At 40.5% G+C, this 24104-nt stretch overlaps 1 protein-coding gene across 1 annotated transcript; it reads right to left on the bottom strand.

The window, feature by feature from the left end:
- Positions 1 to 4138: 4138 nt before the first annotated feature.
- Positions 4139 to 4885, bottom strand: LOC133557124 (atherin-like). Its single transcript, XM_061907368.1, has 2 exons — positions 4538 to 4885; positions 4139 to 4460 (listed from the first exon to the last, which is right to left on the bottom strand). Exons 1-2 carry the CDS (start codon positions 4862 to 4864, stop codon positions 4398 to 4400), a joined length of 390 nt encoding a protein of 129 aa, XP_061763352.1. The 5' UTR covers positions 4865 to 4885; the 3' UTR covers positions 4139 to 4397.
- Between the last annotated feature and the right edge of the window lie 19219 nt (positions 4886 to 24104).

The raw sequence follows: 24104 nt of genomic DNA, 5'->3' as shown, positions 1-24104 counted from the left end.
TCGGGCAAAACAAGTATCAAGATTGAAATACAGTAGCGTAGGAGGTGTGGTAATTATACCGTGTACCATTTTCTTTTATGATTGTCAACTAGCATGTATTTGTATTTGGTCACAGAATCTTTTAGGGGATTATTTTATTAAGGAAATCTACCCTGAGATAGCTTCGGGTGCAGAGGTCCATCACAGCCCGTCCAGAGTGTTGGCTTTTGTCCCCAGGACATTGGGGAACTTAAAGGGTAGCAGCCGTTGCATTTTAAGAGGATGTGTGAACAGAATAACGACATCTTGTAAGAGCACCCCTGGTAGGAGTACAGATCAGGGGTTGGAGGTCACCCGACTCCATTGAGCAAAGTGTCTGCATTTGTACAAACAAAGTCTAGAACTACAAAGAGTAAGTGTCTTTGTGTAAAAGGTATTTAAGGATAGTGGTCCGAGAGGACGTCAGAAGAGTATTCAGGCCCATACTCTTTCTCCTGAAAGCTGCAGTTCCAGTCTGAGGCTCGCTAAAACAAATAAAGCTGTTTGTTCGACGATTCCTCGTTGGCCTCTTCTTGGCTCATCACCCATCACATAGTCACTGTCCTAGGAGAGTGACACGATCAACAAATATACAACATAGGCATAAGTATTCATTAAAAATAAGGTAAAACGTTTTATTTAACAAATATGTTGAATATTTTTGTCCACTCTAATATGACACAGGTTGAACAGTAACACTGTTTGAATATAGGCCCTTTTCTACTAAAATGTATTTGTTCTTTCCATTTTTACATACAATATAATACATACACTGTATCAGCTTACCATACATTGTTTTGTTAAAATAAAAATAAATTCTTAAATATCAGCTTCACTTACTATACGATTTCAAAGCAAATTATCCATCAAAATGTACATTGAAATGATCAGTCATTCACAAACAGGATCTGGAGAAATCACTACACGTAAACGGCAAGGCCGTGAAATGGATCCCTTAGGCGGTACTGTGTCAAAAAGCAACATCAGTGTGCAAAGGATATCACTACATGGGCTCAGGAACACTTCCGTAAACCACTGTCAGTTTACTACAGATTGTCACTACATCTGTGAATGTAAGTTAAAACTCTACTATGCAAAGCCAAAGCCATTTATCAACAACACCCAGAAACACTGTCGGCTTTGCTGGGCCTGAGCTCATCTAAGATGGACTGATGCAAAGTGGAAAAGTGTTCTGTGGTCTGACAAGTCCACATTTCAAACTGTTTTTGGAAACTGTGGATGTTGTGTCCTCCGGAACAAAGAGGAAAATAACCATCCATATTGTTGTGCAAAAAAAATTTCAAAAGCCAGCATCTGTAATGGTATGGGGATGTATTAGTGCCGAAGGCATGGGTAACTTACACATCTGTGAAGGCACCATTAATGCTGAAAGGTACATACAGGTTTTGGAGCAACATATGTTGCCATCCAAGCAAGTTTACCATGGATGCCCCTGCTTATTTTAGCATCATAGTGCCAAGCCACGTGTTGCAAAAGACCCCGGACTGTTGAACAACTTAATCAATCAATCAATCAATCAATGTTTACTTATATAGCCCTAAATCACTAGTGTCTCAAAGGGCTGCACAAACCACCACGACATCCTCGGTAGGCCCACATAAGGGCAAGGAACATTCACACCCAGTGGGACATCGGTGACAAAAATGACCCAGTGGGACGTCGGTGACAATAATGACTATGAGAACCTTAGAGAGGAGGAAAGCAATGGATGTCGAGCGGGTCTAACATGATACTGTGAAAGTTCAATCCACAATGGATCCAACACAGTCGCGAGAGTCCAGTCCAGAGCAGATCCAACACAGCAGCGAGAGTCCCGTTCACAGCGGAGCCAGCAGGAAACAATCCCAAGCGGAGGCGGATCAGCAGCGCAGAGATGTCCCCAGCCGATACACAGGCAAGCAGTACATGGCCACCGGATCGGACCGGACCCCCTCCACAGGGGAGAGTGGGACATAGAAGAAAAAGAAAAGAAACAGCAGATCAACTGGTCTAAAAAGGGAGTCTATTTAAAGGCTAGAGTATACAAATGAGTTTTAAGGTGAGACTTAAATGCTTCTACTGAGCTGGCATCTCGAACTGTTACCGGGAGGGCATTCCAGAGTACTGGAGCCCGAACGGAAAACGCTCTATAGCCCGCAGACTTTTTTTGGGCTTTGGGAATCACTAACAAGCCGGAGTCCTTTGAACGCAGATTTCTTGCCGGGACATATGGTACAATACAATCGGCAAGATAGGATGGAGCTAGGCCGTGTAGTATTTTATACGTAAGTAGTAAAACCTTAAAGTCACATCTTAAGTGCACAGGAAGCCAGTGCAGGTGAGCCAGTACAGGCGTAATGTGATCAAACTTTCTTGTTCTTGTCAAAAGTCTAGCAGCCGCATTTTGTACCAACTGTAATCTTTTAATGCTAGACATGGGGAGACCCGAAAATAATACGTTACAGTAGTCGAGGCGAGACGTAACAAACGCATGGATAATGATCTCAGCGTCTTTAGTGGACAGAATGGAGCGAATTTTAGCGATATTACGGAGATGAAAGAAGGCCGTTTTAGTAACGCTTTTAATGTGTGCCTCAAAGGAGAGAGTTGGGTCGAAGATAATACCCAGATTCTTTACCGAGTCGCCTTGTTTAATTGTTTGGTTGTCAAATGTTAGAGTTGTATTATTAAATAGAGTTCGGTGTCTAGCAGGACCGATAATCAGCATTTCCGTTTTTTTGGCGTTGAGTTGCAAAAAGTTAGCGGACATCTATTGTTTAATTTCATTAAGACACGCCTCCAGCTGACTACAATCCGGCGTGTTGGTCAGCTTTAGGGGCATGTAGAGTTGGGTGTCATCAGCATAACAGTGAAAGCTAACACCGTATTTGCGTATGATGTCACCTAGCGGCAGTATGTAGATGCTGAAGAGTGCAGGGCCAAGGACCGAACCCTGGGGAACTCCACACGTTACCTTAACGTAGTCCGAGGTCACATTGTTATGGGAGACACACTGCATCCTATCAGTAAGATAAGAGTTAAACCAACTTAAGCTGTGCATCATGCAAGAATGGGAAAGAATTCCACCTGAAAAGCTTCAAAAATTGGTCTCCTCAGTTCCCAAACGTTTACTGAGTGTTGTTAAAAGGAAAGGCCATGTAACACATTGGTAAAAATGCCCCAGTGCCAACTTCTCTGCAATGTGTTGCTGCTATTAAACTCTAAAGTTAATGATTATTTGCAAAAAAATAACAATACGTTTCTCAGTTCGAACATTAAATATCTTGTCTTTGCAGTCTATTCAATTGAATATAAGTTGAAAAGGATTTGCAAATCATTGTATTCTGTTTTTATTTACCATTTACACAACGTGCCAACTTCACTGGTTTTGGGTTTTGTAAATACATACCGCAAAAACACCTATCAAAGATCCTCTATTTGACAGAATGTAAAAGGTCTCTATTAATTTAGTGCTTACTATACCTGCACGATACCCAAAGCACTTTACATTATACGTCACATTCACCCATTCACACACACACATTCATTCACACACTGATGGCAGCAGCTGCCATGCAGGGCTCTAACCACGACCCGTCTGAAGTGTCTTTGCTCAAGGACACAACGGCAATGACTAGAATGGCGGAAGCTGGATGTGACAGAACAGTGCTGCTGTTTTTAAAGAGATACTGCCAAAACACTGGTCAAAGATCCTCTATATCAGTGGTCCACAACCTTTTTGTAGCTGCAGACTGGTCAACGCTTGAAAATTTGTCCCACGGACCGGGGTGGGTAGGGGCGGGTCTCATAAAGAAATACAATCGTGTGCTTACGGACTGTATCCCTGAAGACTGATTTGATCTATATTGATATTGAATGTATACATTGTGTTTTTCATGTTAAATTAATAATAAAAAAATAATAATATGTATATATTTTAATTTTTTTAATTTTTTTTACATTTCTTGTGCGGCCCGGAGGTTGGGGACCACTGCTCTATATGACAGACACGAGCACTGCTGTTTGTTAAGGCCGACTGCAAAACCACTGTTGGGATGTCGCATGGCTGCAGTTGTGTGACCTCAAGTATGCAAAAATCCAGGAGAGCAGAAAGCAGGTAAGATGATTTTAATTTCATCAAAGTAAAAGATATAAACAGAAAGCAGTCTTGCATGGAGATGTTCCCAACATAGGTTTTAACTTCGAGCACTGAGGAGTGCTCGAGTGAAACATAAATAGACCTATGTTGATTGACCGCAGCTGAGGACCGCTGCCAATCAACGGCGAGTGTGACAAAAACAGTGCTCAGCGGAGTAAACAGGAAGTATGACAAAATAAGAGCACTGAACAGGAAACAAAGTACAAAACACGAAAAACTATCAGAAAGTAAGTGACAGATCGTTACAGGACCTCCCCCTCAAGGAACAGATACCAGATGTTCCCTGGAAAAGAAAAATGGAAAAAAATGTCCACAAAGTAAGGGAGGATGGAAGGAGGATTTGGTGGAAGGTCGCCAAACCTTGTGTCCCCGCAGCCAGCGAGGGAAAGTCAGGTGGCGACGGCGCGTAGAGCGCCGCTGGAACTGGCGGGGCGGGCGGCCACGGAACAGCCACATCATTGGCCGAAAAAGAGACGAGTGCATCCCGCGAGGAGGACGCCCAGGGCACGGCCACATCCGCGGCTGACGTGGAGGCGGGCGCGCTGAAGCAGGCCCGGAGACAGCAGACAAAGCGGCGGGGGCTGCAGCCAAAACAGATACCTCTGCAGGAGGCGGCTGAGGAGCCGATGTTGGTGCCGGCGTGGAAGCGGCAGACGTCATCAACGGCGTGGAAGCGGCAGACGTCATCGGCGGCGTGGAAGCGGCAGACGTCATCGGCGGCGTGGAAGCGGCAGACGTCATCGGCGGCGTGGAAGCGGCAGACGTCATCGGCGGCGTGGAAGCGGCAGACGTCATCGGCGGCGTGGAAGCGGCAGACGTCATCGGCGGCGTGGAAGCGGCAGACGTCATCGGCGGCGTGGAAGCGGCAGACGTCATCGGCGGCGTGGAAGCGGCAGACGTCATCGGCGGCGTGGAAGCGGCAGACGTCATCGGCGGCGTGGAAGCGGCAGACGTCATCGGCGGCGTGGAAGCGGCAGACGTCATCGGCGGCGTGGAAGCGGCAGACGTCATCGGCGGCGTGAAAGCGGCAGACGTCATCGGCGGCGTGAAAGCGGCAGACGTCATCGGCGGCGTGAAAGCGGCAGACGTCATCGGCGGCGTGAAAGCGGCAGACGTCATCGGCGGCGTGAAAGCGGCAGACGTCATCGGCGGCGTGAAAGCGGCAGACGTCATCGGCGGCGTGAAAGCGGCAGACGTCATCGGCGGCGTGAAAGCGGCAGACGTCATCGGCGGCGTGAAAGCGGCAGACGTCATCGGCGGCGTGAAAGCGGCAGACGTCATCGGCGGCGTGAAAGCGGCAGACGTCATCGGCGGCGTGAAAGCGGCAGACGTCATCGGCGGCGTTGAAGCGGCAGGCGTCATCGGAGGCGTGATTGTTGCAGATGTCATCGGCGGCGTGAAAGCGGCAGATGACGCCGGGCGAGGAGCAGCAAATGCTGGCCGAGGAATAGCGGATGCCGGCGGTGACGAAGCCCGGCGTGGTGCTGCTCTTGGCGGCGTTGGAACCGTGCGTAGTGCCGGCGTTGGAGCTCGGCGTGGAGCCGGCGTTGGGGCTCGGCGTGGAGCCGGCGTTGGGGCTCGGCGTGGAGCCGGCGTTGGGGCTCGGCGTGGAGCCGGCGTTGGGGCTCGGCGTGGAGCCGGCGTTGGGGCTCGGCGTGGAGCCGGCGTTGGGGCTCGGCGTGGAGCCGGCGTTGGGGCTCGGCGTGGAGCCGGCGTTGGGGCTCGGCGTGGAGCCGGCGTTGGGGCTCGGCGTGGAGCCGGCGTTGGGGCTAGGCGTGGAGCCGGCGTTGGGGCTAGGCGTGGAGCCGGCGTTGGAGCTGTGCGAAAGCCCGCTAGGGACGTAGATGTCTCCGTGGAAGGAGACGCTGGCGGGGATGACAGCGGTGTGTGCCTGGCTGCACCGCAGTGTATAGTGGGCCCCCCTCCACTAGGTGGCTGCCAGACACCGTTCACACATGCGGGAAAACGTGCCTGCTCGTCGGAGTCCCCCGGTGCGAAAACCAGGGACGGGCGGGAGGGGACCAGGAGGAGGGACGAAGACACGTCCCGTGCCAAGTCCCAGCAGGAGGACAAAAGCGACCTCACTGTGGGCTCCACTGGAGCTCTCGGCGGGCCAAAAAAGAGAGCGGGAGCTGGCAAAAAGAGCAGCCGGGGAGCAGCCGCTGGAAGCTGCGTAGGAGCAGGGAGAAGCAGCTCAGCAGACGACGGGAAGGATGGCGGCGGCGGACGTGCCGGTCGGAGAGCCGCAGTCGGCGACGGAGCCGCAGGAGCCGCGAGACGTGAAGGAGGAGGCGGGCGCGCCGGTCGGTGAGCCGTAGCCGGCAGCGTTGCCGAGAGGAAGGATGGCGGCGGAGGACGCGCCGGTCGGAGAGCCGAAGCCGGGTGGCGTTGCCGCGGGGAGAGGGTCCGCGTCTGTAGGCTGGGACCGCACAAACCTGGCCTTCAAGTCCTCCAGGAATTGTGCGGTCCAGAACGTCGGCTGAGGATTGCCGACAGGGATTCTCGCGAGGTCACAATTTTCTGGCTCGAAGTTACTGTTGGGATGTCGCATGGCTGCAGTTGTGTGACCTCAAGTATGCAAAAATCCAGGAGAGCAGAAAGCAGGTAAGATGATTTTAATTTCATCAAAGTAAAAGATATAAACAGAAAGCAGTCTTGCATGGAGATGTTCCCAACATAGGTTTTAACTTCGAGCACTGAGGAGTGCTCGAGTGAAACATAAATAGACCTATGTTGATTGACCGCAGCTGAGGACCGCTGCCAATCAACGGCGAGTGTGACAAAAACAGTGCTCAGCGGAGTAAACAGGAAGTATGACAAAATAAGAGCACTGAACAGGAAACAAAGTACAAAACACGAAAAACTATCAGAAAGTAAGTGACAGATCGTTACAACCACAAATCAAAGATCTTCTATGTGACAGGAGCGTGCATCAAAAAGGCAATATTTGCTGAAAAGATCCTTTTCCTGTCGTCTTTCACGAGCGCGGCCTCCATGTGAAGATGTCTGTCTACTCTCGCCATGGCCACATGCTAAGAGGAGCCACGCATTGTGGTCGTGTCGACATGACTCGTAATCACGGCGTTAAGTAAGTGGAAAATTGACTTTCAGCCTGCAGAACGCGGCTGGCTGACGTTGGTCCGCGGGATGAGCGAGTGTGAAAAATCGCGAGAAACGAGTTGTTTGCTTTTCATTTGCCGGGAGAGACGTAAAGGTTAGATTTGTTTGGATGATTTTCTTGTAAGGAGAGCAGATGCCGCAGGTATTTTACATCGTTTGAACTTTTAACTCGGGCAACGTTGACCTTTGAAAGGGCAGTTTTTTAAGCCCCAATTGCATAGGTACACCTGCACCATATAAACAGGTAGCTTTAAACCAGGGGTCTACAAACTTTTTGACTCGGGGGCCGCATTGGATTACAACAATTTGGCCAGGGGCCGGGCTGGGAAAAAATCGACTCGAATACGAATCGAATCGAATATGTTGTGCGATTCAGAATCGATTGTCATTTTTTAAATAATCTATGTTTGTTTTATTTTTTTTTAATCAATCCAAAAAAACACTACACAGCAATACCATAACAATGCAATCCAATTCCAAAACCAAACCTGACCCAGCAACACTCAGAACTGCAATAAATTGAGAGGAGACACAAACACGACACAGAACAAACCAAAAGTAGTGAAACAAAAATGAATATTATCAACAACAGTATCAATATTAGTTATAATTTCAGCATAGCAGTGATTAAAAATCCCTCATTGACATTATCATTAGACATTTATAAAAAAATTAAAAAAAAAGAACAATAGTGTCACAGTGGCTTACACTTGCATCGCATCTCATAAGTTTGACAACACACTGTGTCCAATGTTATTACAAAGATAAAATAAGTCATATTTTTGGTTTGTTTAATAGTTAAAACAAATTTACATTATTGCAATCAGTTGATTAAAAAATTGTCCTTTACAATTATAAAAGCTTTTTTTTTTTTTTAAATCTACTACTCTGCTAGTATTTCAGCAGACTGGGGTACATCCTGCTGAAATCCTATGTATTGAATGAATACAGAATCGTTTTGAATCGGAAAAATATCGTTTTTGAATCGAGAATCGAGTTAAATCGAAAAAAATCGATTTATAATCGAATCGCGACCCCGTAAAATCGATATTGAATCGAATCGTGGGACACCCAAGGATTCACAGCCCTAATATATACTGTATATACAAACCGAGTTTCCATATGAGTTGGGAAATTGTGTTAGATGTAAATATAAACAGAATACAATGATTTGCAAATCATTTTCAACCCATATTCAGCTGAATATGCTACAAAGACAACATATTTGATGTTCAAACTGATAAACACTTGTTTTTTTTTGCAAATAATCATTAACTTTAGAATTTGATGCCAGCAACACGTGACAAAGACGTTGGGAAAGGTGGCAATAAATGCTGATAAAGTTGAGGAATGCTCATCAAACACTTATATGGAACATCCCACAGGTGTGCAGGCTAATTGGGAACAGGTGGGTGCCATGATTGGGTATAAAAGCAGCTACCATGAAGTGCTAAGTAATTCACACACAAGGATGGGGCGAGGGTCACCAATTTGTAAGCAAATTGTCAAACAGTTTTAGAACAAAAATTCTCAACAAGCTATTGCAAGCAGATTAGGGATTTTATCATCTAAGGTCCGTAAAATCGTCAAAAGTTCAGAGAATCTGGAGAAATCACTGCACGTAAGCAATACTTTTAAAGACTTTTGATCCCTCAGGCAGTACTGCATCAAAAACCGACATCAGTGTGTAAAGGATATCACCACATGGGCACAGGAACACTTCTTAAAGCCACTGTTAGCAACTAGAGTTGGTCACTACATCTGTAAGTGCAAGTTAAAACTCTGCTATGAAAAGCAAAACCCATTTATCACAATATCCTGAAACGCTGCCGGCTTGGCTGGGCCCGAGCTCACCTAAGACGGACTGATGCAAAGTGGAAAGGTGTTCTGTGGTCTGACGAGTCCACATTTCAAATTATATTTGGAAACAGAGGACGTGGTGTCCTCCGGAAAAAAGAGGAAAATAACCATTCAGATTGTTATAGGCGCAAAGTTCAAAAGCCAGCATCTGTGATGGTATGGGGGTGTATTAGTGCCCAGGGCATGGGTAACTTACACGTCTGTGAAGGCACCATTAATGCTGAAAGGTACATACAGGTTTTGGAGCAACATATGTTGTCATCAAAGCAACGTTATTATGGACGCCCCTGCTTATTTCAGCAAGACAAGTGTTACAACAGTGTGGCTCAGTAAAAAAGAGTGAGGGTACTTTCCTGGCCCGCCTGCAGTCCAGACCTGTCTCCCATGGAAAATGTGTGGCGCATTATGAAGCATAAAAAACGACAGCGGAGACCCCGGACTGTTGAACGACTGAAGCTCTACATAAAACAAGAATGGGAAATAATTCCACTTTCAAAGCTTCAACAATTAGTTTCCTCAGTTCCCAAACGTTTATTGAGTGCTGTTAAAAGAAAAGGTGATGTAACACAGTGGTGAACATGCTCGTTCCCAACTAATTTGGCACGTGTTGCAGCCAGTTAATTATTATTTGCAAAAAAGTTTATGTGTTTGAACATCAAATATCTTGTCTTTGTAGTGCATTCAACTGAATATGGGTTGAAAGGGATTTGCAAATCATTGTATTCCGTTTATATTTACATCGAACACAATTTCCCAATTCATATGGAAACGGGGTTTGTGTATATATATATATATATATATATATATATATATATATATATATATATATATATATATATATATATATAGTGTGATGAGGTGGCGACTTGTCCAGGGTGTATCCCGCCTACCGCCCGAATGCAGCTGAGATAGACTGAGATAGAAAATGTATATATATATATATATATATATATATATATATATATATATATATATATATACAAACCCTGCTTCCATATGAGTGTATTATTATCACTATGATAAGTTACAGTAGTGCATTTTCCACCGTCATATTAATTTATGCAGGCACAACTGTTACAAGTTCATCTATTTTCAACTTCACCAAACGTTTCCCCTCGGAAGGGCAGTCATGTTGCGCGTCGCTGTTTACTTTGGGCAAAACACAAAAGGAGACGTTCGCTTTTAAAGACACGCTTCCAAAAGCGGCTACGCTGCACGGCATGCTGGGACGCATTAGCGAGATGGCTGTGTGAGAGGACGCAGAGATGGATGGCGAACGACAGATCAACAGGATTTAAGTCAGATGCAACAAAACAAATGAAAGTACAGTGAACGGCACTCAGGGCAAAAAACTGATGATCTGTTCCAGGGTCAAACTGCGCAGTCATATTTTCCAAATTCTTTACTGTCATCCAAGTGTAAAAAGAAGCAGTAACTAAAGTGAAAAACAACAAAACACTTTCAATAACTCTTGACATAATGCTCATATTATTATATATTATTCTACAAAACCCAAAACCAGAGAAGTTGGCACATTGTGTATATTGTAAATAAAAAACATAATGCAATGATTTGCAAATCCTTTTGTCAGGTTCAAACACTGATGACAAGACAAGAAGCAAAGAATTAAACAGACAGAATTAAATTCGGCTCAATTTGAGGAGAGATGCCCCGTAACTGTACCCTTGCACAGTGTCTCAGCACGCTCCGGCGAAAGATTGCATTCCTCCTCCTTTATTTGGACTTTCTCTGACCACATGTCAACAGCTGCTTCCAAAGGGACGGAGTCGTATACAGTTCACAGAGAATGTTGTAAAAGAGTTCAAAAAGAGGTTCGTAAAACAGTTCAAAAAGAGGTCGCCTCTTTGCTTTTGTAGTTCTTGGGTCAGACAATATCTTTCTGTTGATTACAATAACAATTGATATAATGCTCACTTAAAAACATTATTATACATTATTCTAAAAAAACAAAAACAAAACCAGGGAAGTTGGCACATTGTGTAAATGGTAAATAAAAACAGAATACAATGATTTGCAAATCCGTTTTAATTTGTATTAATTTAATTTTCATTTCATTTATTTATTTCAGGCAATGACATAAAAAAATAATTTTAAAAAGTACAAAGTTGACGACACATAATAATATAAATTAATATAGGGCATAAGGCAGTGGTTCTCAACCTTTTTTCAGTGATGTACCCCCTGTGAACATTTTTTTAATTCAAGTACCCCCTAATCAGAGGAAAGCATTTTTGGTTGAAAAAGGAGATAAAGAAGTAAATTACAGCACTATGCCATCAATTTCTGATTATTAAATTGTATAACAGTGGAAAATATTGCTCATTTGTAGTGGTCTTTCTTTAACTTTTTGGAAAAAAGATATAAAAAATATTTAAGAACTTTTTGAAAAATAAACAAGTGATTCAATTATACATTTCTCCACATAGAAGTAATCAACTTAAAGCACCCTCTTTGGGGATTGTAATTGAGATCCATCGAGATTCATGAACTTAATTCTAAACATTTCTTCACAAAAAAAGAAATCTCTAACATCAATATTTATGGAACATGTTCACAAGAAATCTAAATGTCAACACTGAATATTGCATTGTTGCATTTCTTTTCACAGTTTATGAACTTACATTCATATTGTGTTGAAGTATTAGTCAATAATATATTTATAAAGGATTTTTGAATTGTTGCTATTTTTAGAATATTTTTTTAAAATCTCACATACCCCTTGGCATACCTTCAAGTACCCCTAGGGGTACGCGTACCCCCATTTGAGAACCACTGGCATAAGGTAATATATAGTATGTAATGCATGATTGTCCAGTTTTGCCTGAAAGGGAGTGGGAAGAAGATAACATATTCAATCCTACCCCAAATTCTCCATTCAGTGATTATTCACATGAATTTCACAGTTACTTTGTTCAAGGACTATAATACAAATGTTGTATCATAATGGCATTACCACAGGTAACAATAATTATTACACTGTGACAATAATTTGATTTAATAATGTAGGAATAATTAATATACCAACAAAGGTATTAGAAAAAATACCAACAATGGTAATAGACAACATAGCAATAATGGTAAAGAAACATTGAGCACATGATAACACTTTGAGACCCTCATCTCTATATTTGAACCAGACCCGATGTTTGTGTAATAGTTTAAATCAATTAATAGTTTGGCATTGCTTGTTTTGTGAGTCCAGTTTGTTCCACAGTTTTACTCCGCATCCATCCATCCATCCATTTTTTACAGCTTATTGCCTTTTGGGATTGCGGGGGGCGCTGGCGGCTATCTCAGCTACAATCGGGCGGAAGGCGGGGTACACCCTGGACAAGTCGCCACCTCATCGCAGGGCCAACACAGATAGACAGACAACATTCACACTCACATTCACACACTAGGGCCCATTTAGTGTTGCCAATCGCATACAGACACACAAAAAACGTTTACGAGTGGTTTGAGCTCTCGGCAATGAGAAATAGCCAAAGCCTTTCAAGTTATGAGCCTGCAGTCATCTTATAAAAAATTGTTGTAGATTAGGCGGCAATAATTTGTTAAATGCTTTATATAAGATACTTAATGTATCATATTTTAACAAGGTCATCAAATTTGAGCAACTTTGATTGGATAAACAGATTATGAGTATGTTCTAAATAACCAACGTTGTGACTGATCCGCACTGCTCTTTTCTGTAATATGATCAGAGGATGAAATGTGTTGTGGTAAGTATTCCCGCATACTTCAACACAGTATGTAATCAATCAATCAATCAATGTTTACTTATATAGCCCTAAATCACTAGTGTCTCAAAGGGCTGCACAAACCACTACGACATCCTCGGTAGGCCCACATAAGGGCAAGGAAAACTCACACCCAGTGGGACGTCGGTGACAATAAGGACTATGAGAACCTTGGAGAGGAGGAAAGCAATGGCTGTCGAGCGGGTCTAACATGATACTGTGAAAGTTCAATCCATAATGGATCCAACACAGTCGCAAGAGTCCAGTCCAAAGCGGATCCAACACAGCAGCGAGAGTCCCGTTCACAGCGGAGCCAGCAGGAAACCATCCCAAGCGGAGGCGGATCAGCAGTGCAGAGATGTCCCCAGCCGATACACAGGCGAGCAGTACATGACCACCGGATCGGACCGGACCCCCTCCACAAGGGAGAGTGGGACATAGGAGAAAAAGAAAAGAAACGGCAGATCAACTGGTCAAAAAAGGGAGTCTATTTAAAGGCTAGAGTATACAAATGAGTTTTAAGGTGAGACTTAAATGCTTCTACTGAGGTGGCATCTCGAACAAATAAGTATTCAACACAGTATGTAAGGTATGGGAGTACCAAGGTGTAGTATAGTTATCAACACATCACTAAGTAGAGATCAAATGTGAGTGATTGTGTGGAAATGTGCGAAAGAACGATAGAAAAGTACGAGGAAGAGGAACTTTCTAGAACAAAAGAGGAGAACAATCAACTACTGGACGCTGTAATGAAGAAACATCAAGTTGTGTTACACAGAACCGACGTCCTGCAGCCCCCTCACATTAAAGAGGAATAGGAGGATCCACAGTCCCCCCACATTACAGAGGAAAACGAGGAAGTGTGGATCACTCAGGAGGAAAAGTGTCTTCTAGGACAGGAGGAGGCTGATCTCATCAAGTTTCCACTGACTGTTGTCTCTGTGAAGACTGAAGAGCACGAAGACAAACCACCTGAGTCCTCACAGCTTCATCACAGTCCAAATGTCGAGGAAGAACATCTTTTTTCGAGCATGAAGAGGAGCCACAACACCACCACATTAAAGAGGAAGAAGAGGTACCACAACACCACCACATTAAAGAGGAAGAAGAGGTACCACATCACCAACAGATTAAAGAGGTAGAAGAGGTACCACATTACCAACAGATTAAAGAGGTAGAAGAGGTACCACATTACCAACAGATTAAAGAGGTGGAAGAGGTACCACATTACCAACAGATTAAAGAGGAAGAAGAGGTACCACATTACCAACAGATTAAAGAGGTAGAAGAGGTACCACATTACCAACAGATTAAAGAGGTAGAAGAGGTACCACACTACCAACAGATTAAAGAGGTAGAAGAGGTACCACATTACCAACAGATTAAAGAGGTAGAAGAGGTACCACATTACCAACAGATTAAAGAGGTAGAAGAGGTACCACATTACCAACAGATTAAAGAGGAAGAAGAGGTACCACATTACCAACAGATTAAAGAGGTAGAAGAGGTACCACATTATAAACAAATTAAAGAGGAAGAAGAGGTACCACATTACCAACAGATTAAAGAGGAAGAAGAGGTACCACATTACCAACAGATTAAAGAGGTAGAAGAGGTACCACATTACCAACACATTAAAGAGGTAGAAGAGGTACCACATTACCAACACATTAAAGAGGTAGAAGAGGTACCACATTACCAACAGATTAAAAAGGTAGAAGAGGTACCACATTACCAACAGATTAAAGAGGTAGAAGAGGTACCACATTACCAACAGATTAAAGAGGTAGAAGAGGTACCACATTACCAACAGATTAAAGAGGTAGAAGAGGTACCACATTACCAACACATTAAAGAGGTAGAAGAGGTACCACATTACCAACAGATTAAAGAGGTAGAAGAGGTACCACATTACCAACAGATTAAAGAGGTAGAAGAGGTACCACATTACCAACAGATTAAAGAGGTAGAAGAGGTACCACATTACCAACAGATTAAATAGGTAGAAGAGGTACCACATTACCAATAGATTAAAGAGGTAGAAGAGGAGCTAGTCTATGGCGCACTGTTGCAGAAGCTGCTTGCTGTTTTTAAGGACCAAATTAAAAATTCCTGTCTAAGACATTCTTTTAAAGGAGCTTTTTGCAGATTTTTTTAGGGACCTTCTTAAGAACGCTTGTCTAAGATGTTATGTAACAGGAGCTTTTAGGTGTTTTTAAGGACCTAATTAAAAACGCATGTCTAAGATGTTCTTTTTTTCGTTAGCTTTTTGCTGTTTTTTAGGACCTAATTAAACATGCTTGTCGATGGTATTCTGTTACAGAAGCGTTTTGCTGTTTTTAAAGACCTAATTAATAACACTTGTCTAAGATGTTCCGTTTTAAGAAGTGTTTAGGTGCTTCTAGCAAATATCTTACGGTATAAGAGCTGTGTGCTCTTTTTAGGGACCTAATTAACAAGGCTTGACCAACAGCTTTTTGCTGTTTTTAAGGACCTAATTAAAAACGCGTGTCTGTTCTTCTGCAGTGGCTTTTTGCAGTTTTAGGGACCTAATTAAAAGAATTGTCTAAGATGTTCTGTTACAGAAGTTTTTGCTGTTTTTAAGGACCTAATTAAAAACGTTTGTCTAAGATGTTCTGTCACAATAATTTTTTGCTGTTTTTAAGGACATAATTAAAAACGCTTGTCTGTTCTTTTGCAGTGGCTTTTTGCCGTTTTAGGGACCTAATTAAAACTCTTGTCTAAGATGTTCTGTTACAGAAGATTTTTGCTGTTTTTAAGGACCTAATTAAACATGCTTGTCGATGGTATTCTGTTACAGAAGCGTTTTGCTGTTTTTAAAGACCTAATTAATAACACTTGTCTTAGATGTTCTGTTAAACAAGTGTTTAGGTGTTTCTAGCAAATATATTACGATATAAGAGCTGTGTGCTCTTTTTAGGGACCTAATTAACAAGGCTTGACCAACAGCTTTTTGCTGTTTTTAAGGACCTAATTAAAAACACTTGTCTGTTCTTCTGCAGTGGCTTTTTGCAGTTTTAGGGACCTAATTAAAACACTTGTCTAAGATGTTCTGTTACAGAAGATTTTTGCTGTTTTTAAGGACCTAATTAAACATGCTTGTCGATGGTATTCTGTTACAGAAGCGTTTGCTGTTTTTAAAGACCTAATTAATAACACTTGTCTTAGATGTTCTGTTAAACAAGTGTTTAGGTGTTTCTAGCAAATATATTACGATATAAGAGCTGTGTGCTCTTTTTAGGGACCTAATTAACAAGGCTTGACCAACAGCTTTTTGCTGTTTTTAAGGACCTAATTAAAAACGCGTGTCTGTTCTTCTGCAGTGGCTTTTTGCAGTTTTAGGGACCTAATTAAAACACTTGTCTAAGATGTTCTGTTACAGAAGTTTTTTGCTGTTTTTAAGGACCTAATTAAAAACGTTTGTCTAAGATGTTCTGTCACAATATTTTTTTGCTGTTTTTAAGGACATAATTAAAAACGCTTGTCTGTTCTTTTGCAGTGGCTTTTTGCCGTTTTAGGGACCTAATTAAAACTCTTGTCTAAGATGTTCGGTCACAAAAGCGTTTTGTTGTTTTTAAAGACCTAATTAAAAACACTTGTCTAAGAGGTTTTTTTGCATGAGTTGTTTGCTGTTTTTAAGGACCTAATTAAAAACGCTTGTCTGTTCTTCTGCAGTGGCTTTTTGCAGTTTTAGGGACCTAATTAAAACACTTGTCCAAGATGTTCTGTTACATAAGATTTTTGCTGTTTTTAAGGACCTAATTAAACATGCTTGTCGATGGTATTCTGTTACAGAAGCGTTTTGCTGTTTTTAAAGACCTAATTAATAACACTTGTCTTAGATGTTCTGTTAAAGAAGTGTTTAGGTTTTTCTAGCAAATATATTACGCTATAAGAGCTGTGTGCTCTTTTTAGGGACCTAATTAACAAGGTTTGACCAACAGCTTTTTGCTGTTTTTAAGGACCTAATTAAAAACGCGTGTCTGTTCTTCTGCAGTGGCTTTTTGCAGTTTTAGGGACCTAATTAAAACACTTGTCTAAGATGTTCTGTTACAGAAGTTTTTGCTGTTTTTAAGGACCTAATTAAAAACGTTTGTCTAAGATGTTCTGTCACAATAATTTTTTGGCTGTTTTTAAGGACATAATTAAAAACGCTTGTCTGTTCTTTTGCGGTGGCTTTTTGCCGTTTTAGGGACCTAATTAAAACTCTTGTCTAAGATGTTCGGTCACAAAAGCGTTTTGTTGTTTTTAAAGACCTAATTAAAAACACTTGTCTAAGAGTTTTTTTTGCATGAGTTGTTTGCTGTTTTTAAGGACCTAATTAAAAACGCTTGTCTGTTCTTCTGCAGTGGCTTTTTGCAGTTTTAGGGACCTAATTAAAACACTTGTCTAAGATGTTCTGTTACAGAAGTTTTTGCTGTTTTTAAGGACCTAATTAAAAACGTTTGTCTAAGATGTTCTGTCACAATATTTTTTTGGCTGTTTTTAAGGACATAATTAAAAACGCTTGTCTGTTCTTTTGCGGTGGCTTTTTGCCGTTTTAGGGACCTAATTAAAACTCTTGTCTAAGATGTTCGGTCACAAAAGCGTTTTGTGGTTTTTAAAGACCTAATTAAAAACACTTGTCTAAGAGTTTTTTTTGCATGAGTTGTTTGCTGTTTTTAAGGACCTAATTAAAAACGCTTGTCTGTTCTTCTGCAGTGGCTTTTTGCAGTTTTAGGGACCTAATTAAAACACTTGTCCAAGATGTTCTGTTACAGAAGATTTTTGCTGTTTTTAAGGACCTAATTAAACATGCTTGTCGATGGTATTCTGTTACAGAAGCGTTTTGCTGTTTTTAAAGACCTAATTAATAACACTTGTCTTAGATGTTCTGTTAAAGAAGTGTTTAGGTTTTTCTAGCAAATATATTACGCTATAAGAGCTGTGTGCTCTTTTTAGGGACCTAATTAACAAGGTTTGACCAACAGCTTTTTGCTGTTTTTAAGGACCTAATTAAAAACGCGTGTCTGTTCTTCTGCAGTGGCTTTTTGCAGTTTTAGGGACCTAATTAAAACACTTGTCTAAGATGTTCTGTTACAGAAGTTTTTGCTGTTTTTAAGGACCTAATTAAAAACGTTTGTCTAAGATGTTCTGTCACAATAATTTTTTGGCTGTTTTTAAGGACATAATTAAAAACGCTTGTCTGTTCTTTTGCGGTGGCTTTTTGCCGTTTTAGGGACCTAATTAAAACTCTTGTCTAAGATGTTCGGTCACAAAAGCGTTTTGTTGTTTTTAAAGACCTAATTAAAAACACTTGTCTAAGAGTTTTTTTTGCATGAGTTGTTTGCTGTTTTTAAGGACCTAATTAAAAACGCTTGTCTGTTCTTCTGCAGTGGCTTTTTGCAGTTTTAGGGACCTAATTAAAACACTTGTCTAAGATGTTCTGTTACAGAAGATTTTTGCTGTTTTTAAGGACCTGATTAAACATGCTTGTCGATGGTATTCTGTTACAGAAGCGTTTTGCTGTTTTTAAAGACCTAATTAATAACACTTGTCTTAGATGTTCTGTTAAAGAAGTGTTTAGGTGTTTCTAGCAAATATATTACGCTATAAGAGCTGTTTGCTCTTTTTAGGGACCTAATTAACAAGGCTTGACCAACAGCTTTTTGCTGTTTTAAGGACCTAATTAAAAACGCGTGTCTGTTCTTCTGCAGTGGCTTTTTGCAGTTTTAGGGACCTAATTAAAACACTTGTCTAAGATGTTCTGTTACAGAAGTTTTTTGCTGTTTTTAAGGACCTAATTAAAAACGTTTGTCTAAGATGTTCTGTCACAATAATTTTTTGGCTGTTTTTAAGGACATAATTAAAAATGCTTGTCTGTTCTTTTGCGGTGGCTTTTTGCCGTTTTAGGGACCTAATTAAAACTCTTGTCTAAGATGTTCGGTCACAAAAGTGTTTTGTTGTTTTTAAAGACCTAATTAAAAACACTTGTCTAAGATGTTTTTTTGCAGGAGTTGTTTGCTGTTTTTAAGGACCTAATTAAAAACGCTTGTCTGTTCTTCTGCAGTGGCTTTTTGCAGTTTTAGGGACCTAATTAAAACACTTGTCTAAGATGTTCTGTTACAGAAGATTTTTGCTGTTTTTAAGGACCTAATTAAACATGCTTGTCGATGGTATTCTGTTACAGAAGCGTTTTGCTGTTTTTAAAGACCTAATTAATAACACTTGTCTTAGATGTTCTGTTAAAGAAGTGTTTAGGTGTTTCTAGCAAATATATTACGGTATAAGAGCTGTGTGCTCTTTTTAGGCACCTAATTAACAAGGCTTGACCAACAGCTTTTTGCTGTTTTTAAGGACCTAATTAAAAATGCGTGTCTGTTCTTCTGCAGTGGCTTTTTGCAGTTTTAGGGATCTAATTAAAACACTTGTCTAAGATGTTCTGTTACAGAAGCTTTTTGCTGTTTTTAAGGACCTAATTAAAAACGTTTGTCTAAGATGTTCTGTCACAATATTTTTTTGCTGTTTTTAAGGACATAATTAAAAACGCTTGTCTGTTCTTTTGCAGTGGCTTTTTGCAGTTTTAGGGACATAATTAAAACACTTGTCTAAGATGTTCTGTTACAGAAGCTTTTTGCTGTTTTTAAGGACCTAATTAAAAACGTTTGTCTAAGATGTTCTGTCACAATATTTTTTTGCTGTTTTTAAGGACATAATTAAAAACGCTTGTCTGTTCTTTTGCAGTGGCTTTTTGCCGTTTTAGGGACCTAATTAAAACTCTTGTCTAAGATGTTCGGTCACAAAAGCGTTTTGTTGTTTTTAAAGACCTAATTAAAAACACTTGTCTAAGAGTTTTTTTTGCATGAGTTGTTTGCTGTTTTTAAGGACCTAATTAAAAACGCTTGTCTGTTCTTCTGCAGTGGCTTTTTGCAGTTTTAGGGACCTAATTAAAACACTTGTCTAAGATGTTCTGTTACAGAAGATTTTTGCTGTTTTTAAGGACCTAATTAAACATGCTTGTCGATGGTATTCTGTTACAGAAGCGTTTTGCTGTTTTTAAAGACCTAATTAATAACACTTGTCTTAGATGTTCTGTTAAAGAAGTGTTTAGGTGTTTCTAGCAAATATATTACGCTATAAGAACTGTGTGCTCTTTTTAGGGACCTAATTAACAAGGCTTGACCAACAGCTTTTTGCTGTTTTTAAGGACCTAATTAAAAACGCGTGTCTGTTCTTCTGCAGTGGCTTTTTGCAGTTTTAGGGACCTAATTAAAACACTTGTCTAAGATGTTCTGTTACAGAAGTTTTTTGCTGTTTTTAAGGACCTAATTAAAAACGTTTGTCTAAGATGTTCTGTCACAATAATTTTTTGGCTGTTTTTAAGGACATAATTAAAAACGCTTGTCTGTTCTTTTGCGGTGGCTTTTTGCCGTTTTAGGGACCTAATTAAAACTCTTGTCTAAGATGTTCGGTCACAAAAGCGTTTTGTTGTTTTTAAAGACCTAATTAAAAACACTTGTCTAAGAGTTTTTTTTGCATGAGTTGTTTGCTGTTTTTAAGGACCTAATTAAAAACGCTTGTCTGTTCTTCTGCAGTGGCTTTTTGCAGTTTTAGGGACCTAATTAAAACACTTGTCCAAGATGTTCTGTTACAGAAGATTTTTGCTGTTTTTAAGGACCTAATTAAACATGCTTGTCGATGGTATTCTGTTACAGAAGCGTTTTGCTGTTTTTAAAGACCTAATTGATAACACTTGTCTAAGATGTTCTGTTAAAGAAGTGTTTAGGTGTTTCTAGCAAATATATTACGGTATAAGAGCTGTGTGCTCTTTTTAGGGACCTAATTAACAAGGCTTGACCAACAGCTTTTTGCTGTTTTTAAGGACCTAATTAAAAACGTGTGTCTGTTCTTCTGCAGTGGCTTTTTGCAGTTTTAGGGACCTAATTAAAACACTTGTCTAAGATGTTCTGTTACAAAAGTTTTTTTGCTGTTTTTAAGGACCTAATTAAAAACGTTTGTCTAAGATGTTCTGTCACAATATTTTTTTGGCTGTTTTTAAGGACATAATTAAAAACGCTTGTCTGTTCTTTTGCGGTGGCTTTTTGCCGTTTCAGGGACCTAATTAAAACTCTTGTCTAAGATGTTCGGTCACAAAAGCGTTTTGTTGTTTTTAAAGACCTAATTAAAAACACTTCTCTAAGATGTTTTTTTGCAGGAGTTGTTTGCTGTTTTTAAGGACCTAATTAAAAATGCTTGTCTGTTCTTCTGCACTGGCTTTTTGCAGTTTTAGGGACCTAATTAAAACACTTGTCTAAGATTTTCTGTTACAGAAGTTTTTTGCTGTTTTTAAGGACCTAATCAAAAACTTTTGTCTAAGATGTTCTGTTTCAATAATTTTTTGCTGTTTTTAAGGACATAAATAAAAACGCTTGTCTGTTCTTTTGCAGCGGCTTTTTGCCGTTTTAGGGACCTAATTAAAACGCTTGTCTAAGATGTACTGTTACAGGAGCTTTTTGCTGTTTTTAAGGACCTATTTAGAAACGCTTGTCTAAGACGCTCTTTTGCAGGAGCTTCTTGCTGTTTTTAAGGACCTAATTAAAAACGCTTGTCTCAGATGTTCTGTTACAAGAGTGTTTTGCTGTTTTTAAAGACCTAATTAAAGACGCTTGTCTAAAATGATATTTTACAGTAGCTTTTTGCTGTTTTTAAGGACCTAATTAAAAATGCTCGTCTGTTCTTTTGCAGTGGCTTTTTGCTGTATTTGGGACCTAATTAAAGTGCGTGTCCAAGATGTTCTGTTACAGAAGCTTTTTGCTGTTTTTAAGGACTTAATTATTAACACTTGTCTGAGATGTTCTGTTACAAGAGCTGATTGCTGTTTTTAAGGACCTAACTAACAACACTTGTCTAAGATTTTTTGTGACAGAAGCTTTTTGCTGTTTTTAAGGACCATCTTTAAAAACACTTTTGCAAGATATATGAATAGATCTATCTGCTGTTTTACGGACCTTATTAAATGAAGTAGTTTTCTAAAATGTTGCATAAGAGTAACTTTTTGCTGTTTTTGAGGACTTACTGAAAAAAAAACATAACAGTGGCTTTTTTGCTTTTTTTTAAGTACTTACTAAAAAAAAAGTATTAGTCAAATATATTCTGTATTGCAGGAGCCTTGCTACTTTTAAGGACCTACTTAAAAACTCTCATCTAAAATGTTATTTACAAGAGAAGCTTTTTACATTTTTTTTTAATGACCAACTGCAAAAATTGTTAAAAACTATTTATATAAATGGAAGGCAGTGGTGATTTTAGGATTTTTCTGGAAAACAACTAGTCAAATATCCTTAATATTACAGAAGTACCTAAATCTTAAAATGAGCCAACAATATTATTTTTCCCAGTTTCCTTGAATGCAACATTGGGCCCAGCTTCGTATCATACCTTCTCACTCAGTGAATGCACGTCATGTATCAAACCTGTGGAAAGTGATTCTTTTATTAACAATTTTGAGATAGCTGCATGCAATTGAGCCCCCGTCAGCGAGTAATTGCATCTGGGAGAGCTTTAGCACTTAAAAAACACACTGCAGTTTTTCAACTAAGTGTGAAATATCGACAAAAAAGGGGATTAGGGTCACGCAGAAGTAGCCGCTGAGCCGAGAAATGTTGCCGCCTTTTCAAAAGGCTTGCGTGAAAGGTGTTCAAAAACGATCCGGCTTGATTTCTTGCTTCCTCCGCCCGTCTAGTCGGGAGCGAGTCGATCTGCGGGCGAAGTCACATGTGGTGTTTTTGTGCTTGCATGTTTATTGTTGACTGTGCAGCAGCCAGGACATGAATAAAACATGATCAGAAACAGCGGTGATGTTGGAGCCTCCATTATTTCAGGAACTGATTGACACATGTTAATGACGGGCGCTGTTTGATGTCACGCACTCCTTTGATCTCTAGAAGGGAACTCCAAAGGTAAACAAATCAATATAACATGGCGGCAACGGAAGTTCTAAAAAACTGCTGGAAAACAAAGGCACCATCGTCCCTGGACTTGTTGTCCCAAATATGAGACAACAAAAACGGCTCGGCTAATACGTTTATTACTTTGTAGCAGTGGTTCTTAACCTTGTTGAAAGTACCGAACCCCACCAGTTTCATATGCGCATTCACCGAACCCTTCTTTAGTGAGAAATAAAAAATGTTTTCTTAATTTAATGATGTTACTATATTAAATAAATACTAATAAAGATATATTTTACAAACAGAAAGTTACAGGAATGTACACATGATCCCATGTTTACATCTCATTGTGCAACATGTGAATGTTTTAGTAGTACCTAAATGCGATATCTGAAATAAATAAATGATAAAGGTACTCAAAGCGCTTTGACACTACTTCCACATTCACCCATTCACACACACATTCACACACTGATGGAGGGAGCTGCCATGCAAGGCGCTAACCAGCACCCATCAGGAGCAAGGGTGGAGTGTCTTGCTCAGGACACAACGGACGTGACGAGGTTGGTACTAGGTGGGGTTTGAACCAGGGACCCTCGGGTTACGCACGGCCACTCTCCCCACTGCGCCACGCCGTACCTAAGGACGTACGTAAAGGGGTACGAAATATTTCCAACCCCACTTTGTACAGAGCTCTTTAAAAACTATGTTTTTTTTTATGTAAGTGGGCCAAAACACTATATTAGAAAATAATCTCATGGAAATGATTGCTGTCATTTGATTATAATAATAAAACATTGAACTTGTTATTTAGTCAGGTTTGGACAAAGGCTCTGTCGAACCCCTGAGGCCGACTGACCGAACCCCTAAGGTTCGATCGAACCCAGGTTAAGAACCACTGGCATAGATCCAATGAGTCGATGAATTAATTATCGCCAACTATTTTTATAATCGATTTTAATCGATTTAATCGATTAGTTGTTGCAGCCCTAATTCTAAGTAACAAAGACTTAGTTTAGAGTTTTGGTTAGGGTTAGGGTTAGAGGGTTAGGGCCAGGGTTTGAGAGTTAGGGTTATAATAAGGCCATGCCGAATAAGGCAATAATACCTACTTAATAATGACTAGTTAAGAGCCAAAATGTTAAAAATTTGCACGTTATTAATAAGGGTGACTATGTTTCCCATACTAAAGTGTTACCATGTTTTTTTACTGGTGAACAAAATGAACCGTGCATGAAC

Source organism: Nerophis ophidion, linkage group LG08, assembly GCF_033978795.1.
Source record: "Nerophis ophidion isolate RoL-2023_Sa linkage group LG08, RoL_Noph_v1.0, whole genome shotgun sequence".
Classification (NCBI taxonomy): Eukaryota; Metazoa; Chordata; class Actinopteri; order Syngnathiformes; family Syngnathidae; genus Nerophis; species Nerophis ophidion.
Note: the sequence above shows the minus strand (reverse complement) of the source record. Positions and strands in the feature narration are given on the sequence as shown.

Excerpts from the sequence above, each read along its gene's own strand:
- LOC133557124 (XM_061907368.1), bottom strand. The coding sequence starts at position 4,864 with ATGACGTCTGCCGCTTCCACGCCGTTGATGACGTCTGCCGCTTCCACG. Across the intron at positions 4,461-4,537 it reads GCTGGCTGCGGGGACACAAG|GGAACATCTGGTATCTGTTC; the intron begins GTTTGGCGACCT and ends TTTCTTTTCCAG.